The sequence below is a fragment of the Hemicordylus capensis genome, chromosome 1, assembly GCF_027244095.1.
Source record: "Hemicordylus capensis ecotype Gifberg chromosome 1, rHemCap1.1.pri, whole genome shotgun sequence".
Classification (NCBI taxonomy): domain Eukaryota; kingdom Metazoa; phylum Chordata; class Lepidosauria; order Squamata; family Cordylidae; genus Hemicordylus; species Hemicordylus capensis.
In genome coordinates this window covers 404,600,263-404,619,929 of record NC_069657.1, presented here as the reverse complement: position 1 = coordinate 404,619,929, position 19,667 = coordinate 404,600,263, and the positions used below count along the sequence as shown (strand labels likewise).

Here is a 19,667-nt window from a genome sequence, read left to right as displayed (position 1 = left end):
TAAACTAAATCTGGATGGATAGCTAGGTGTTTTTGTTTTTGAATTTGTACTGTTTCCTCCCTCCCCACAGCTACTCAGAGTTGCAGCTCAGCTAGGAGTAGCAAAACTTTCCCAGTTGGTGCTGATTTAGAGGATGGAGAAGATCCAGACAGTGATTGCTGTGGCATGCTGCCACACCTCCAAAGCCCCAAAGTTGCCTAGCAAGCAGCTCTGGCGCTTTAGATCAAAGACATAAGAAGTCTATTTTGGGTCCTACCCAAAAGTGAAAACACCAAGCAGCTTTAAGCAACTTTAGAACACGTGAAACATTTTAGCACTTAGCCTTGACTTATATTGTTTTAATGGAATGGGAATGAATAAATCCATGATTAATTCTATAATATACACTCAGAAACATTTTTTCTGAGTAATAGATTTTGAACATAAGACTATTGGCATGAGTATTTACTATATAAATTACTCAAAGTGTAACAAGTTACAACATCGCAGCTTAAGGAGGCCATCTTTTTACATTAGAAGATTTTGCTGCTCTTTACTAGTCTCTATTACATACAAATATACTGGATTAATTTGTCAAAAATTAATTTGTCAAAAATTCATTGTTACAGGACCTTCATTAGTAGATACCATTAAACAATCATCAGCACATACCACAAATCTTCAGTGGTGCCTCTAGTTCCAGAAGAATGGGCTGGCTAAGAAATATTTCTCGTGATTTTATGCACAAGCCCCGAACTTCAGCTTCTGTCATCTGCACAATCTTGCCTGGACGACATCCTCTCACTGAAAGACAGACAATTAATGCTTATAAATTTATAAAATCTAAAAAACATGGAAAACAGAATGGAACTATGGTTCAAACAGTAAATACCTTGCTGAAACATTTATAAATGATATCATGCTGAAATGTGTTAAATTCATAATGAATTTAGATACAGATAAACATCTACATACAAGAAGTTTTACTGTGATTTTAAGTTTGAATTGGCCCAAATTCCCTCTTGCACTAATTCCATCTTGCACTAATGCCGATATGTTTTAATATACACTTTTAATATACACAGGGATGATCAAAATGCAATTTATGTCCAAAGTATACAACAAAGACTGTATCGGGTGTCCAAAGGAAAAAGAGTAAGCTTAAACAGTAGCCTTCTAACTCAGCATAGGTCTTTAATCATTTCAGAATTGATATACCAGTGACCATTCTCAGTTTCATTTTAGCGAACGCATCAAAGTGTCATCAGAAAAAAACTGGAGCATCAGAAAAGGGAAACCCCTTGCCTCCTCCTGTGTTCTAAGCTCTGTGAGAGACTGCTGTATGTGCTCCTAGGAGTGGGAGAGAAGAGAACCGTTTGGACTGCTGAGCTTGGAGGAAGAAAGAGGGCCTCAGCATAGTTGCACTGCTAATGCAGTTTCCCCCTTGGCTGGAGCTCTTTTGGGGTGCTTTGGTCATATGCCCTGATGGCACAAATGTTTGGGTGCTATAATGCTGAGGTCTCTCCACTGAGTTGAAAGATGAAAGTCTGTCTGAAGCACTTTTTGAATTGACAGTAAAAAAAGCAGCCACTCCTCCCAACAATCTCTGTTGTCCTGCTTGGAGAGGGCTAAGAGATCTCCCCTGAAGGGAACCATTCAAGCCCACAGGATACCCCACCCACCCCCACCCATGGCTAATTAAAATGGGGAAGCGAATAGTTGTTGCTGTTCTGGAAAAAGGGTCCCACATCACTGCTCATCACTGCACAAAGCAGAGCTCAGCTCATCTCCCCTCCTGTCCTTCATATATAGACCTTAGGGAGAGGTATCACACGTCTGACCAGTTATTGCCTCTTGCAATGCCAATAGTTCAGAACCTTCTGTCTAATCAGATGACGACATAAAGCTGCAAACTATATTATGGTTATCTTTGACAGATTTTAAGTTTGAAATGTTGAGTACAAGTCGGTCACAGTCAAGCACGTGCTTAACTTCCTAACTGAAGCAAGACAGACTTGAAAGTACTTAACTTTGAAAAATACAGAATATAGATTTCTATACTCTCTTTTCAAAAAAGATGTTTTAGAGTCTGCTATAGATGGTGGAAGGATGATCAGCACAGCAACAATATATTCAGGTTTAGGAGCGTATATGACCAAAAGGTAATTATACAAAGATAACATTTTTGAAGAAGTAGGCTGAGGAAAGCTCAGTTCTCTGTTCAGCTGGAAATGTCTGAATACTTTGCACATTTGTAGAATTAGTGTCTGACACATCATACAAATTAAATGGCAAACATTTCTGTTAAGTATTCAGGAAGAAGGATTTAGAATCCAACACTATTAACACGTTTAAATAAAGGAAATTACTGTAATGCATACAGATAGTTCTTGAAAAAGACAAACCAAGAGACACAGATTTTCAGAGTTGTTCAGCCAGCTAATGGCGCAGCGGGGAAGCAAGAGTCTGTCAGTTCGAATCCCCTGATATGTTTCCCAGGCCATGGGAAACACCTATATCGGTTAGCAGCAATATAGGAAGATGCTGAAAGGCAGCATCTCATACTCTGAGGGAGGAAGCAATGGTAAACCCCTCCTGTATTCTACCAAGAAAACCACATGGCTCTGTGGTTGCCAGGAGTTGACATCGACTCGACGGCACAATCTTTCCTTTTCCATTACAGAGCCAAACAGCAGGCCAGGCAACAACCGATAAATTAGAGCAAGAGATTCTATTCCCTGTTACAAGCAAGCTGTTATTAGTCATGTGGATGGGGCTCATCTCATGTACCACTTTTTCAGAAGTATGTTATGAGCATAATCAACATAGTAAATCTGGACAGAGTGGTCATAACTGCTGATACAGCACAGTGAAGTACCTTCCCTAAATATATGAAGTACCTTCATATCACCACATCTTTGCTTAAGTCAAGATAACCCTATATTACAATGTTTAACTAGAGAGAAACAATCAACTCAGCTCTGTAAGTTGACCTTCTTGAGAACTATATCCATCCATTAAGATATATAGATCATTTCCCCTGCTGGGGAAAGAGGCACCTTTTACAGTGGTGATTCTCTTTATTTAGCAGGGGGAGAGTAACTGGCCCTATCCACCTCCAGCACAGTACCTCCAGTGACTGTTCCTGGTGTCTATCTTGTGTTTTTTTTAGAATGTGAGCCCTTTGGGGACAGGGAGCCATCTTATTCATTTATTATTTCTCTGTGTAAACCGCCCTGAGCCATTTTTGGAAGGGTGGTATAGAAATTGAGTTAATAATAATAATAATAATAATAATAATAATTATTATTATTATTATTATTATTATTATTATTATTATTTCAAAACAACCACTAGCACTACTGCCAATCTTTGCTAATCCCAAAGGTTTACAGTCATAAAAGCAAAAATATACTAGGTAATAAATGCCCAATAGGCAAGGGTAACCAACTGCTGTCCCCTAGCCCCAGGCCAAATATTACCTCCTCAAGGGATGGGTGCTGACAGCAAGACAACTCTGCCAGGAATCCCCCCTCCCCCAGAAAACCGAATTTCCCCAGACAGAGGTGGGGAGGAGTCCTTATAAAGCAAATGCAAACATGTACACTGCGTGACATCTTTATTAACTAGAGTGAGCTACACAAGTTACCCTGGTCACATTCTTCATTTGCACTGGAGCTTTGGGATGCCCAAAATGTATACTAAAGATAAAGTGTGCTGTCGAGTCGGTATCGACTCCTGGCAACCACGGAGCCCTGTGGTTGTCTTTGGTAGAATATACAGGAGGGGTTTACCATTGTCATCTCCTGCGCAGTATGAGATGCTGCCTTTCAGCATCTTCCTATATTGCTGCTGCCCAATATAAGTGTTTCCCATACTCTGGGAAACATACAACAGGAATTCAAACTGACAACCTCTGGCTTGGTAGTCAAGCCATTTCCCCGCTGTGCCACCAGAATCACCAACTGACATTTTAACAAACAGTGCTCTATATAGTAGTGCGATGTTAACAGATCCAGGACGCAAACCAAGGTCCAGGGTCTGTAGAATTTAGCCTCAGTGCTCAATTTGGGTACAACATAGAAAAGGGGTTTCCATTAGCAGACAATAATGCAGCTCTGGAATGACTGTGCAAGGTATGATACATGGTTTCTTTACCTGCTTGGTAAATACAGCAGAACCCCTTCTGCCCACTATCCTCGGCTCCAGCTCCTGAAATTGATTGCAGTGGCACTGGACAGGATATCCAACCCAGGCCTCATCTAGATGCTAATACACAATGCCACATTACTGGCAGGAAAGACTGTCTGTATTTGTAATGCACTTTATTATTGCTTTTAGACAGAGTTCAACAAGATGTCTCGTAAGAACATAACAGCTCTGCTGGATCAGGCCCAAGGCCCATCTAGTCCAGCATCCTGCTTCACACAGTGGCCCACCAATGCCACTGGAAGCCTACAGGCAGGAGTTGAGGGCATGCCCTCTCTCCTGCTGTTACTCCCCTGCAACTGGTATTCAGAGGCATCCTATGATCTATAGCCCTCCGACTAGTAGCCGCTGACAGACCTCTCCTCCATGAAATTATCGAAACCTCTCTTAAAGCCATCCAGGTTGTTGGCTGTCACTACTTCTTGTTGCTTATGTGTTTTGTGTAAAAAAGTACTTCCTTTGGTTGGTCCTAAATTTCGTTGCAATCAATTTCATGGGATAACCCCCTGTTTCTAGTGTTATGTGAGAGGGAAAAGCATTTTCCTTTGGTAGAATACAGAAGGGGTTTACCATTGCCTCCTCCCGCGCAGTATGAGATGATTCCTTTCAGCATATTCCTATATTGCTCCTGCCTGATATAGGTGTTTCCCATAGTCTGGGAGGGATTCTAACTGGCAACCTTCTGCTTGTTAGTCAAGCATTTCCCTGCTGCACCACTTAAGGTGACCACACAGTAAGTACTTCCATCTTATTTGGATTCATTCTCAGTTTGCTATCTCTCATCCAGTACATTACTACATCTAGGCAGGCATTTAAGGAGGTTATGTCTTTTCCTGATGAAGTTGACATGGAGAAAGATTTGATAACAACCTGCACCAAATCTCCTGATGATCTCTTCCAGCAGTTTAATGTAGATGTTAAAAAGCATTGAACACAGTATGGAACCCCTCAGGACTCCATACAAAAGTTCATGTTTAGAAGAGCAACCATTTCCAAATGACACCATCTGAAATTTGGCCAAGAGGTAGGGGAGGAACCACTGCAAAGCAGTACCCCACTCCCAACTCTCTCAGGTGACCCAGAAGGATACTATGGCCAATGATATCAAAAAATGCTAAGAGGTCCAAAAAGACCAAGAGTCACACTTCCTCTGTCAATTCCCAGTTAGAGATCATCCATCAGGCTGACCAAGGCAGTTTCCATTCCACAGCCTGCCCAAAAACCAGTTTGAAATGAGACTAGAATTCAGGCCTGCTCAACTTAGGCCCCCCGCCATCTGGTTTTGGACTATAGCTCCCATAATCCCCATTCACAATGGCCAATAGCCAAGGATTATGGGAGTTGTATGCCAACATCTGCCAAAGTCGAGCAGCCCTGATCTAGATAATCTGCTTCCTTCAAGACTATCTTGAGCTGAGGGAACACCACCCTCTCAATTATCTTACCAAACCATGGAAGTTTGGAGACGGGCCTAGAATTGCTTAACTCTGAAAGATCCAATGCAAGCTTCTTCAGAAGAGGTCTAATAATTACCTCCTTAAGACAGAAAGGCATCCTGCCCTCCCTCAGTTGTACATCTCTGGTTCAAGCAACATGATGTCAAATTCTGTGGACTTTTACAAAGCCTACAGGTCAAGTTGTTGCACTGTTATATTTCTTCAATTCTAATTGGAACCATAGGCTATATACCACAGAGTCTCTAAGGTTAGCAGTGACAAGTTTACTAAAGAATCTCCCACAATTAGGAGGCATGATTACTTTTGAATTTGAGCTTGCCTGATCAACACCATAAACAAATTATAGCTTTATAAACTAACTACCTCAAGGTCTATCTTTGTCATGAAGCTTTTGGCTTAAGCTAGTTATCATCTGCAAGTGAAAAGAAGCTGCCACCTCTCCCTTTCTCCCACCCTTAAAAATGTTTTGGATTATAAGCTCTTTGTACCAGGCACCTGTCTATTTTAATATGTTTTAAGTTGCCTTGAATACAAATGAAGAAAGAAGAGACATAGTTTTCAAAAATACTGAGCAGGCAAGAAACAGTAACGAACAATATTAAAGTGTTCCAGACCACAGGAAAAAACATCATCTAAACCAGTTTGTTATATTGAAAGGTGCAGGAAAACTGAAACAGCCAAGTTTTAAGCAGATGCAGAAAAGTTTGGAGGGAGCATGCCAGTCACACTTCCTAAGTTACAATTTTGCTCTAGTGCCCAGCAATGCGAGTCAATTCATTTCTCTTTGCATAGACTAGGCCTGCACAACTTACAACCTCAGTCAAATGCAGTCCCCCAAGAGCTCAATAAGTCTCACGTGTTTGCTGCCTGATTGGGTCTGTAGAAGTGGGATTGTGTGCACAAGTATCATCTAGAAAGTTACAACCTAGTTGACGTGTCTAAGGCTTGACAAGCAACAAGCTCTTTAGGAACATAAATCCTCAGTTTCCTTGTTTGATGCAACATGCCATAACAGAGAAATCCAGCAGCCATTCAGAAGTGTTGCTTTAACATACCACAATGCACTAAGTCTTGATCACTGAAGGCGTGGCTTGTAAAAGGCCCTTTATTTCTGTTGATTCATTGTGATAATTTTTAGCTACTGTGAATTATTTGCTCACTTTATTAGGCAAATTATATTGGTATTCTCAACAACAAATATCACAAGAACTAATATCGATTTCCACAGAAGCTGACTGCTGCAGAAACTTTTAAGTGCAGAGCAAGGCTGAGAGAGTAGCCTTAACTTGCACCATTTGTAATACCACCAAGCATTAAAGTCACCACTATGACTATTCTACCATTATGTGGGGTTTTCCCCTTCACCTAGACAGAAACACAGACCAAGGGTGTTTCCTCAATTATGATTTTAGATAATGGGCAATGAGAAGGAAAAGACCAGCTGCTGTGATAATCCCCCACCCCATCTAACATCAGTAAATAAATACCCTAATCAGATAAGCTAGTTGGTTAATGCACAGCTAGCTATAAGCACCTGTTCTTAAATGAGGTATGAAGCCCCACATACAAAAATGGGAGCAATTTTTCCTACTTGTGAAAGTTTTCCTTTTCATAGAGAAACATTTTTTTAACTAGTGCGTTAAGCTGAGGTTGTTACACCATTAATTGTAACAATTACTACTATTACATCTACTGGGCTAATACTGCAAATCTTCTAGAAGATCTAAGATTCAAATATAGTGCTAGACATCCAGAATAAATCCACGCCAATGTGCCAAGGTTTTCTGCTGTGCAAAAGGGGAGATTTCTGACATTAAAAAACCCCTTACCTCTGCAGTTGCTCACGCTTCCCAAAATAATATTATTATTTCGATTTCTATACCACCCTTCCAAAAATGGCTCAGGGCGGTTTACACAGAGAAATAATAAATAAAATTATGTCCATGAGGATTCCCCCCCAACCCTCAGGGACATAACTTGGGGAGGCACAGTTATTTATTTATTACATGTAGAGTCCACCCCATCCAAAGGATCTGGGCAGTGCAGAGGGAAGGGAGAGTAATCAGAAATCATTCCCCTCATGTGACAGAAGAGCCCGGCAGATTGTCAAAGGGTTGGCCTAGATACAGGCATTTGGTAACATCAGTGACAGCACTGCTACAACATACAGCAGTGTTGCAGAACACACAGCATCTTAAGCTATTTACCTGCATTTTATTTATGCTTAAGTTCACCAAGCCTGAGGCCTGCGAATCATATTCTTTCTACTATAAAAGTGACAGGATAGCACACCTTCTGCATCAAGTGAACACATGGATATTTGAAACTACACATACATATCAAGAAATAAAACTTCTGAGAACTGCAAAACTTGTTGCAGTTCATAGAAACTTTCCATTTTCTGAAGTCCATGAAGCTCAAAGTAAAAGTTCAGAAGCAAATATAGATCTTTCAGACAATTATTCTGATTACATAAATACTTTAGTTATGTTAGTATTTTCAAGGATGTATTATTTATGGAGATGGAGTGGAATATAAATAAAATACAGGTTCAAGATAGCTTATGTTGACTACAAATACTATGACACTTGCAACCTATGTATGTTTATTCAGAAGAAATGCCAATTGAATTCAGTGGAGCTTACTCCTAGGCAACTGCATATGTGGGACTGTGGTTTGTGTATGAGTATAAAGAAAAGTTCAGCATTATGAAATCTACCTACATATACAAGTTTATTGCTGCTCCCAAATTATACTACAGGGCTATTTTCTAAGCAATTCCCTCTAAAAAGTTTCTTCAATTGCCATGTACATGCTGAGGAGTACACTGTTACCAAAATAAGTTGTCGTCTTGTTTACTGCAATATTGATGGCTTCTATTTTTAACTTTTTTCCTACTGGCAAAAATGTACAGTTTGGCTTAAGGTGTAGCAGCTTGCAGCACCATTTCTACACTGTGTATCTGTAGGTTTATTTATTTATTTTGTTGTTAAATTTGTATACTGCCTTTCATTAAAAGAATCCCAAGGTGGTTCATGCAGAAAAATTAACACAAGACTATAAAAATTACACAGTTAAAATATTAACCTAGAATATAAAGACATAGATCTGACTAAAAAGATTTAAGATACAAGTACAACATAACCATACAAAATACAAAGCAGCAGCAGTAGACACAATCATAAAAGCCTGGGTAAAAAGCCAAGATTTCACATGCTGTCTAAAAACTGTGATGGAGAAAGTCCTATAAGTAGTAATACTGCTCACTTCTAAAATATTTAGATGTATTTCTTCCCTCTCTACCACCAACTGGGGGGGGGGCACGGCAGGGGCAGAGGTTGTGGCTTCAAAATTTGACAGGTGCTTCAAAATTGCATCTGTCATTAAATATCAGGTTGATTATGACAGGTGCAGTTAAAGGTTGGAGGTTTAAACAGACTGACTTAAAAGTTCCACTGAAATCAGCAGTACTTATTTATATAGCATCATCCAGGTACACAGAGGAGTTACAATTAAGTCATCAACACAGGGGAAGCAAAAGATGGTGAGGGAAATAGAAGTGGTAAGCAAGGAAAAAATATGCAGGCATTTCAAGTACATGCACTTGAGCTTCTTTACACTAGTGAATAGGGATCAATGTGTCCTCCCAAAGGCTTCACGGAAAAGGTGGGTTTTAAAGCACATGAGAGAGGGCATTAGGCAAATGTTTTGGGAGACATAAGGGGCAGCAAGATAAGAAAGGCAGAGATGTTTCAGTGAGCCAGAGACTTTGGATAGTAAAGCTGAGAAAACTGAGAAGTAAAGAGAGGCAAGACCACAAGGGGTTTTGAATGAAAGGACAAGGAGCTTGTGCAGATCCAGGAGAAGACTGGGAGGCAGTGAAGGGATTAAAGAGGGAGTCAAAGTGGTTGGAGCAACAAGGAAGGTGAATCATTTCAGTAGCAGTTTAATGGGGGCAAGGAGACTAGAATTAGCCAAAATGGAAGACTAGCAAGGAGGTAGTTATGGTAATCTTCCTAGTACACGTCTAGAACTACTGTGTAATCAAGGAAAAACAAAGACCATTCATTTGCTTGACCGTGCTTTTACCTATGAAGCAGAGCTCAATGAAAAGAACAAGGAGCTACATTGACCCATAGTACAAGGTGCCAAAGGGACAGCAAGGGAGACAAACAAACAGATAACCAAAATTAAAACTGAAATGAGATCCCCAAACTGCCATCAAGACAAGGATTTTAAGCAATTCAGTCTCCTGGTCTAGTGACACCAGGACAAACCAAGGCATACATTAGTGAGGACCACCAAAGCCATAATTAGGAGCCACTGCAGTAACATACAACTGAAGATAGGAAATAGTAACCTCTCTGATCATAAAGCCCTGCCCCAACTATGTAATTTATACAAGTCATTACACAACTGATAAAACTGCCTCAGTTAAAATCAGTTAAATGCAATGACATTTTCCAGAACTACTTTAACTGAAAAATCTAAGTGCAGCTTCACCTGTTAAGAAGAATATAGCTGTGCTAACCACAGACAGCTTCAAATTTCTAGATCTCCAATGCACTGCAAGCACTTACAAGCTGGCATACTATAAAATTTGCTTCCTCGTCACTTAAAATATGGCCAGTACAGTCATATGAAGTGAAATGAAGTGATAACTGGATAACTGCTTCATGTATTTGAGAATCCTGCCAAGCATAATCAGAAAGAGACTATCCAATATTCAACTAACTTTACTGAAATAACTTCATTTTGTGTTCAAAAGATTGCTTCTTTTTTGACTAATAAAATGCTTTGAGAATGGCCAAAACTATAATAAAGATTCTAGAAAGTCTTAGCTACTTCACTTTAAAAAACGAACATTCAGCCAGTAGAAATAAGGGACAAAACCACACACAATATCACAGGAGACAAAAAGGGACATTGGACTTACCTGTGAAGGGTCCTTTCCCCCGGAACTGGACCTCATCATGAGTGGGATCTGGTAGTGCACCTGCTTGAGATAGGCAGGAAACTCAAACTGCTGGCTCCTCCCACTGGAGGCTCCAACCCCCAGTTCCGGAATGTAGCCAAGAGTTGCAGTACGGAAGATAGCTAAATCATTGATACAATATTGGAGAAAGAAAAAAGAGATAACAGGAAGAGAGACAAGTGACCAGGGAAGGGTTCACTATGACTTATTCCGAGAGCTGCCACCACCCAAAAATGACCGCCATCCCAGAAGAAGTGGCGGATCCCCAACTTTATACATATATATAGATCAGCAAGGAAAAAAGAGGCAGGACATCCGGGAGGGGCTGATGAGATCCAGTTCCAGGGGAAAAAGACCCTTCACAGGTAAGACCAATATCCCTTTCTCCCCTGGAATGGATCTCATCATAAGTGGGACATGCCCAAGCAGCCTGATACATAGGGTGGGACAGAGGATGTCCTCAAAGCACCTGCTGAAGCACCATATGCCCAAAAGCCTCCTGAGGAAAGTAGAAGGATTGAATCTTATAATGGGGTATGAAGGGGGTGATTGAGGACCAGGTAGCCACTTTGCAAATAGTTCCCAATGAGGCATGGGCGGCAAAGGCCGCAGAAGTGACTGCGCTGTGTGCAGAGTGGGCCATGATCCCCTCTGGAACTGGAAGGTGCTGCGCTTCATATGTCAACCAAATGCAAGCCTTTATCCAATTCCCCAGGGTGGCCTTTGACACCTTCTGCCCCAGGGACATAGTCTGGAAGGACATGAACAGGGACTCTGAGAGCCTCCAATCCTTGGTGCGTGTGTGAGGTAAGCCTTGAGTGCCTTGCGGACATCCAGGTTGTGCAAGAGCTTCTCTCTGCGATGCTGAGGGTTGGGACAGAAGGAGGGAAGAACCATGTTCTGTGAGCGATGGAAAAGAGAGTTGATCTTAGGGAGGAATGTGGGGTCAGGCTTCAACAAGATGCTGTAGGGACTGGCAAGGGTGGAGATGGCTCTTCCCGGTGTTGACCCTGAAGCCGTGGTCGTTTAGGCACTGGAGCGTTAAGACGAACGTGAGCTTGGGCCAGATGGAAAAATGAAGACCAGATCAGCAGGTCATCTAGACACCCCCTGCTGTTGCAAGTGTGCTACTATTGCCACCATGAGCTTTGTAAACACCCTCGGGGTGGATGACAGCCTGAAGGGGAGTGACCGATATTGGAATTGCTGTGAATTGTACATGAACCGGAGATAACGCCTGTGGGCAGGGAGGATGGGGATGTGGAGGTATGCCTAGTAGTAGTTTGGGCGGATGGCTTCCTTGATGGAGCGCAGGGACTCCATCTTGAATTTCTGCTTCCTCAAGAATCTGTTCAGGTGCTTCAGATCCAGTACGGGTCTCCACATTCCATCTTTCTTGAGAACCAGAAACAGCAAATAGACACCTAAGCAGTCTTGTGTTGAGGGCATGGGTTCGATGGCCTGAATCTTCAGTAGATGACGAATGGTCTGGTTCATTTGATGGTGTTTCTCTGGCTTCCTGGAGTGTGGGGTGACCACGTAGCCATCGGGGGGCATGGATAGGAACTCTATAGAGTAGCCATCGGGGGGCATGGATAGGAACTCTATAGAGTAGCAATGGTAACCAGCACCCACCGGTCCTGAGTGGAGGACATCCAGGTGATGGTGAACTGAGACAACCCGCTCCTTATGTGGTCAGTGTCATTGCTTCTTATTCTGAGAAGATGAGGGGTTGGCCACCTTGGTTCCTGTATGTCCCCCTGTTGCGGGGCCTCCACTGGGGCCTGCCTGAAGCCCGGGCTCCTATAGTCACCCGAGCAGAAGGATTGAGCCCTCTGGAAGTGTTGCTGGGGGCGAAAGGAGGAGGAAGGGCAAAAGGAAAGCCTAAAGTCCCTCCTAGTGTAAGGCATGGCCTCCTTTTTATCCCTTGTCTTGACTAACACTGGGTCGAGTGAGGGACCAAACAAGTTAGTCCCCGAATAAGGGCAAGATAAGAGAGAAACCTTGGACTTGGGTCTACCTGCCAGCTCCGTAACCAGATAAATCTATGTATTGCAATCCCCAAGGTGAAGGATTGAAAGGCCTGCAAGGCGCAGTCCAGGCTGGAGTCTGCCATGAAGGCAGCAGCCTTAGCCATCTTGTTGAGACCCTGTCTAAGTTTAACATTTGCAGGTGGAAGGAGGGCAGCTAATTCCTTGGCCCAAAGGACCGAGGCCCTAGTGAAGATGGAGCTGGCAGAGGCTGCGCAGACCACGGTCACAGAGGCTTCATGTGCCTTCTTTAATAAGAGGTCGACTTTCCTCCTCTCTATGGTTCTAAGTTGTTCCTGCCCCTCCGTGTTCATGAGGGTCCCCAAAACCATCTGAACGATGGGGGGTCTACACGGGGAGAGGCTAGGAGGGCGGCAGCCTCCTGAGAAAAGGTGTAATACTTCCTTGGGTAAGAACTGATAGGCCTACAGGATGCTGGTTGCTGACATCCCACCAACAATACCTGTTTGAAGAGATCTGGAAAGGGAACTGAGGACAGGGCTGTTGATGCTGTGGGAAAAATGTTCTGATCCAGCTCTGATGTCTGCATGGCGGTGGAGGGAGCCACGTCATTGATTGTGTGTTTAGCCTTAGATAACAATACATCAAAATCATTAGTAGCAAACAATTGTGCAGAAATAGGCGGCACAGGTGTAGTTTCCTCCTCAGAAAGTTCTCCCTCTTCCCGTTCAAGATCAACAGGCGCCTGTGGGTCAAGGGATGTTGGCAACCTAGGGTGTACCCTGCCAGAATCAGAATCCGATCCCAGGGGTACCCCACTGGGGGGGGTAAAATAGGGAGAACGGGTAGAGCAGAGGGGAAGGGGAGACTAGGTTCCTTGGGTGAAAGGATGGGAGTAGAGGGGCCTTTGGGGCAAGGACGTTTGGCAGGTGCCGGTTCCGAGTGTGATGGAGAGGATGAAGAGTGCCTACTGCAACCTGGCTTACGAGGCCTGGGGATGAACTGGCCCCGTTCATGGACAAGAATGGCTGACCGGGCTGGGCTGCAGTCAGGAGAGGAAGATGAGAGCCTCCTACGTGGGATCATGTGTTGCTGTGGAGGAGCTGGAGGACCAGGAGGCTGAACAGAATGACCCATCAATAGCAAGCACTCCCTTGTGAAAAACTCCGAGCCACCCAGTAACGTCGGGGGGAAAGGTTGGGCTGGATTCCCAGAGGATACGGAGGAATTACCTGAGGGTGTAGCAGGTTGGCGATCATCCCCATGGGGTGGAGGGAGGTCGGGCTCTGGCCTGGCTGACAAAGGACTGTGAGGCTCATTATTTGACATGGGTGGGCTAAGTGACCCCGCCAGTTCCCCTCCAGTGCTTTCGCTCGAAGGCGATATTGGGTGTAGGGTCCTACTGGTCTCCAGAACGGAGGCACGGCACCTTTCCTTCCTGGCCTTCTCCAAGGCAATATCACAATGCGGCTGCGTCTTCTTGCAAACCACCTGGATCAATCGCTCACTCGAGTGATGCCAAGGCTTTCAGGCGCTTCCTGGTCTTAGCCTCCTTCTCTTTTTGGCATTTAGCTTTTTTAGAAGACTTGCGCAGGGAGCGCATGACGCCCATTTCAGCAGCAGCCGCCGGAGCGGGAAAGGCTATAGGCTGTGCGACCGATGTAGCCAAGGCGGGCTGGGCAATCTCATGTCTCATGGGAGGCTGAGCAGGGTGTGAGCTCTCAGAGAGCAAGCCTGCAAGTATCTCCTCCGCATGAGAGCATTCCATGGCCGAGGGAAGCGGCCGCGCCCAATGCCCGAGAGCCAAAACAAAGAAAAGGATTAAAAAAGAAAGCAAAAAGCAATGGGCTGAACTGGAAAACAAAAAAAGAGTTTAGAAATAAATTTGCAGCAAAAAAAAGTAATAAAAGGCTGCACCAGCTCTCTTCCCACCCTCGCACAATCGGGGTGGGAGGGATAAGGGAGAGGCAAAGGGCCGAACGGAGTCTAAAGAAGTATTTCCAATAGAGCCTACTGAGAGAGCAAGAATCTGTGCTGCATGTCTCGAGCAGACAGGACTGGAACTAGGGATTGGAGCCTCTGGTGGGAGGAACCAACAGTTTCAATTTCTGGCCTCTCTCAAGCATGTGCACTACCAGATCCCACTTATGATGACATCCAGTCCAGGGGGGACAAAGACAAAGACAGAATCACAAGAGATACAAATGTTACCACAACTGAACTAATAATCATACGCTTTCCACAAACACCCTATAATACAAGCATATATGCCAGATAAAACTGCAGCAAGAATATCGAAATATAAAAGATGAGAAAATATAATGCCTTGGTACTTATAGATGTAAAAAATATCTCCCACCAAAGTATTTATGTATACCAAAGGAAAAATGCTAATAGTTGAAGTGGAACATGCAATGAAGTAATGCTGAATAAGCATGCAAAGTAAACATTAGCAGCTACCAAATAAAAGTGATGCACAGAGCTTAAAAATTCTATTGCACTTAAAAATAAAAATCCAATCTGACACTACATGAATAGAAGTGGCTACTACATGAATGCAGAGTCCAACTAAATTCCAGAAGCAAGAGGATTTTTCAGTGAACTGGAACTGAACCCAAACTTAAAAGTCTTGGCTGCCTTGATTGGACATGAACTGAAGCCTTAATACAAGCAATGGTAACCAGTTCAAAATTAAGTTATTAATTAACTAGGCACTGTGCTTTTAACTGCATGATTGTTTTGTTTCTATCTTGTATTATGTATGTAATAAACCTAATTAAAAATGCAACTTAAAAACATCTCAAATTAGTTATTGTATTCCTTTTATAGAGCAACATTGTAAGCAAAAGAGTGATATTTTCCTGTATGAAATGTATCTGAACCAGATACAAAAATGTCTGAACTGAATACCAATTTTCTGAAGCTGCTATCTGAACTGGAGAGTTAAATACTGAAGAACCTGAACTGAAACAACTTTTTAAAAAATCATGTATATGAGTGAATTAAAACACTCAATTTAAAGTTAGTTATGAGAGAAGATGGGCTGCTAAGATAATGTAGTAGGGATTTTCTTGGAAGTGAGAGAAAGAACTATCAGAATTCCTCCCACTGAAGTGTGATTCTTCTGTGTTCCAAGAAGAAGCTGACAAAGTCTAGTTTGTCAGAGGCTGAAAACCAGAAGAAAAGAAAAAGGTTGTACATCCATTAATGAGTCTTCAAGATACATCATTATGATGGTAAAACACCTCTATTGAACCAAAATCAAGAGGATCACAATATGTGGATCTAATTCTTCATTTTATAAAATTATAAGAGGCATGAATCAAGTATTTAGACTTTGTGGAGTAAAACAAAAGGGTGGACTTTATGTTATGGAAATAATAGTCTCAATGAATGCCAAAATAGGGCAAATATTGCTGCTACACTTCAGGTGCTACAACTGGTTTGTGGAAACTAAGTTACTTTGAGACAAGACATAAGAAGCACTTACTTGAAGGGCTAAACCAAGTAAGTTATTTTCAGTGAATCTTTGAGGTTTGCTCTCATTTTGCATTGCTACCCAGACATACAAATTACAGTGCATGAAGGTCTAAAGCAGGGCTGCTCAACTTCAGCCCTCCAGCTGTTATTGGACTACAGCTCCCATAATCCCCAGCCAGTGGCCCATAGCCAGGTATTATGGGAGCTGTAGACCAACATCTGCAGGAGGGCCGAAGTTGAGCAGCCCTGGTCTAGGGTATTCTGACAGTGGCATTTTTATTTATTTATTCAGCATATTTGTATACTGCCCACTAGCGAAGTATCTAGGAAGTCTAGTGGTATTTTTATTTTAATCCCTCATCTTGTTTCAAGAGGGTGACCATTCAACTTGTAAATACACCCCTTCGGGGGGGGGGGGAGAGGAAAGGTTGTGCCGCTGAGCCAGCGTTGACTCCCAGCGACCACAAAGCCATGTGGTTTTCTTGGTAGAATACAGGCAGGGTTTACCATTGACTTCTCCTGCACAGTATGAAATGATACCTTTCAGCATCTTCCTGTATCACTGCTGCCTGATATAGGCGTTTCCCATATTCTGGGAAACACACCAGCGGTGATTGGAACCAACAGCCTCCTGCTGTCTAGGCAGGTTACTTCCCTGCTGCGCAATTAGGTGGCTTACCCCTTCAGAACTCATGAATTAACAATCTGATACAAACCAAATTCACAGAACATAGGGGAACTTTTTCATTACAATCCAGCAACCTGAATACAAATTATGGTCAGGCATATTATAAGCACTTCCCCTTTAGACCTGTAATTAAAAAACTAAACAAGTCCAAATTCCAAGGATGTTAATCAAGCGCTACTGAATAAGAACATAAGAGAAGCCCTGCTGGATCTAGCTGTCACCCACAGTCATCTACCAGATGCCTCTGGGAAACAGGAGCGGAGGGCACATCTCCTATCCTGCTGCTGTTCCCCCCTGCAACTGGTATTCAGAGGTCTCCTGCCTCTGAATGATTTTCATTCTAAATCTTTAATGTGACTTGGATATTGAAAGTAGCACAAAGTAGGCTCAATTAGTTCTACTTATGAACTACTTGTTACTGCATATACGGATTAGTGCCCAGCCACAATGTGTGGGGGGGGGGGAGAAGAGATTTTAAAAACATTTTTTGCACATGGTAAGTCTCACCCTCTTTTCAAAAGAGTGAAACTGAATGCAGACGTGTAACTGGATGCAAATCTACATACAAGACTCACTGAAAGTATTGCAATGGAGATGGACAGCTACATCATCCTGCCTTAACTAGTCAGTTGTCGTCATGTGTATCAGTTGTCAGCATGTGTGACTGGAGTTGATTAAGCAACAAAAAACTTAGCCATGCAGTACTGTTAGATAATGAAACTGCCAATGCAGCAAGCCAGGAAGCATCAGTCTGGTTGCTGGGACAACTGGAATGCATTACCTTGCAACACTGCCTCTCCCCCAGCAGCTGCAGACTGAAAAAGAATTATTGTGAACAAGCTTGAAAAAGTGTCCCAAAGAATGGAAAGTAACAAAACACGGAATGCCCCGAAACAGCAGCTTTTGTAGTTGAACCTCAGAATTCACAGCAGCACTACTACAGACTAACAGGCCAATGTTCTGATGCATCCTTCTAAGTTTTGAACTATGTAGTTATTCACTACATAATTAAGGCTGTAGAGGAGAGCTGGTCTTGTGGTAGCAAGCATGACTTGTCCCCTTCGCTAAGCAGGATCCACCCTGATTGCATATGAATGGGAGACGTGAAGTGTGAGCACTGTAAGATCACTTAGGGGATGGAGTCACTCTGGGAAGAGCATCTAGGTTCCAGGTTCCCTCCCTGGCATCTCCAAGATAGGGCTGAGATTCCTGCCTGCAACCTTGGAGAAGCCGCTGCCAGTTAGTGCAGACAATACTGAGCTAGATGGACCTGTGGTCTGACTCAGTATACAGCAGCTTCCTATGTTCCTAGTTAAACAGCAAACATGAATGTCTTTTCATGCTGTCTGTTGAATATATAAAATTTGACTTAACCAGATACAAGCAGAGGCCTATGAAGCATCTCTCACTGTTTTCAAGTGCTTCTAAAGCCCAGCATGATGGCAGAGATGAACCCTCACCCATTCCTCACTTAAGGATGAGAGAGGCACTTGCCAGTTTAAAAGGTATTGTTGCTACTGGAGAATTTCTGGAAAACTGTATCAGAAGACTCCCAGAAAAGGTTTCCAAAACTCTAAACTGACTGGGATCCAATTCAGCATTTTGACTTGTATTTAGTAATCTGAAAAGTTAATTTCACATGCTATACAATTCTTAAGAATTCATTCCAATAGCCAGAACTATTTGAACAGAGATTTGATTAGGAAAATAAGTTAAATAAAGCACACTTAACATGTTTTAGGATGTTCTATTCAAACAAGTTGAAAACTTTACTTGGAAGTTTTTTATTTGAATACTTGTAAACATTTAAAGCATGACAATGCAATAGCACATGCTTTGTTTACAATTTGAGAAACAATGCACTGAAAACTAGGGATCCACACGTTTAGGCTCAGCACACCAAGAAGTTAACTCGTTTACAGTTGCCAATATCCCCTCTTCCCTCAAATCCTCAAAGAGAAGTGGGTCTTCTCTTCTAAGAACTCTGTTCATTTGCACTGGCATATGGAGATCGTAAGAAACAGTAGAAGCCTCCTACTGCTCAGAAAGGACTCCTGCTATTTCTTACCTACTCAAAAACAGGAGTGGAAATGAGACCCTTAAGGAGATCTGTGTGGTGCCAAGCCAAGGGAGGGGAGAACATTTTCAGTTATACCTCCTTCCTTCTGAAGCCCCATGAACGAGGGGGGGAAAACATGCCCCAGAACATGATCCATAAGTTTAGGATCAGCTTACTAACAATCCATTATTTGTGATCACAAATCCCTTCTTTTTCTCCAAAATCCTTTCTGGCACACAGGCAAAGGGCTTAAGGAGAGGAGAGAAACAGGTCTTCTCATTTCCACTGGGATATGAAGAGTGTTAAAATAAAAAAGCCTTTCCTGCCATTTCTTGACTTGTGAAAAAAATGGTGAGAGCTCTGGGGGGGGGGGGGAAACCCTGGAAATGAGACTGTAGTGAATAGCGGATTTAAGTCCAGCCTTTGTCTCAAAGTCAGCCAATGTGGGGGCAAAGAAAAATCCTGCATCATTCCTTCCATATTAGCTCAACAAACGCTCTTCCTTTAAAACTTAAATTGCTCCTTTGGTAGTCCAATCGCTGCCACCACACCCACTTTAGTCCCCCATTGCCTCCACGTGCAGCCTACACGTGAAGAGCAAATTTGGTAGTGCGAGTTGCTGAGCAATCAACATTGAGGCATGTTTGCACCAAAGTAAAGCTCCTCCCCCCCCCGATTTAAAAATCCACCCAGAGACAGGTAAAAGACACAGAACAAAAAGAGAAAAACTTTATTCAAAATACTAGACTGCTTCAGCCTGAGGCTCTCTCAGCTTTAAGTTACAAGGTAAAAAGAAATACTCAGTGCTTTACAAGATTACTCCCAAAGA

The 19,667-nt window shown here is 42.7% G+C and overlaps 1 protein-coding gene across 1 annotated transcript in view; it reads right to left on the bottom strand.

Moving 5' to 3' along the window:
• The window catches only part of PPP1CB (protein phosphatase 1 catalytic subunit beta), a 54,821-nt gene that overhangs the window by 20,778 nt on the left and 14,376 nt on the right, over window positions 1-19,667 (bottom strand). The window contains exon 2 of the mRNA XM_053306329.1: window positions 652-783. Coding sequence (XP_053162304.1) covers window positions 652-783 — 132 coding nt within the window. The remainder of the gene's footprint in view (window positions 1-651; window positions 784-19,667) is intronic.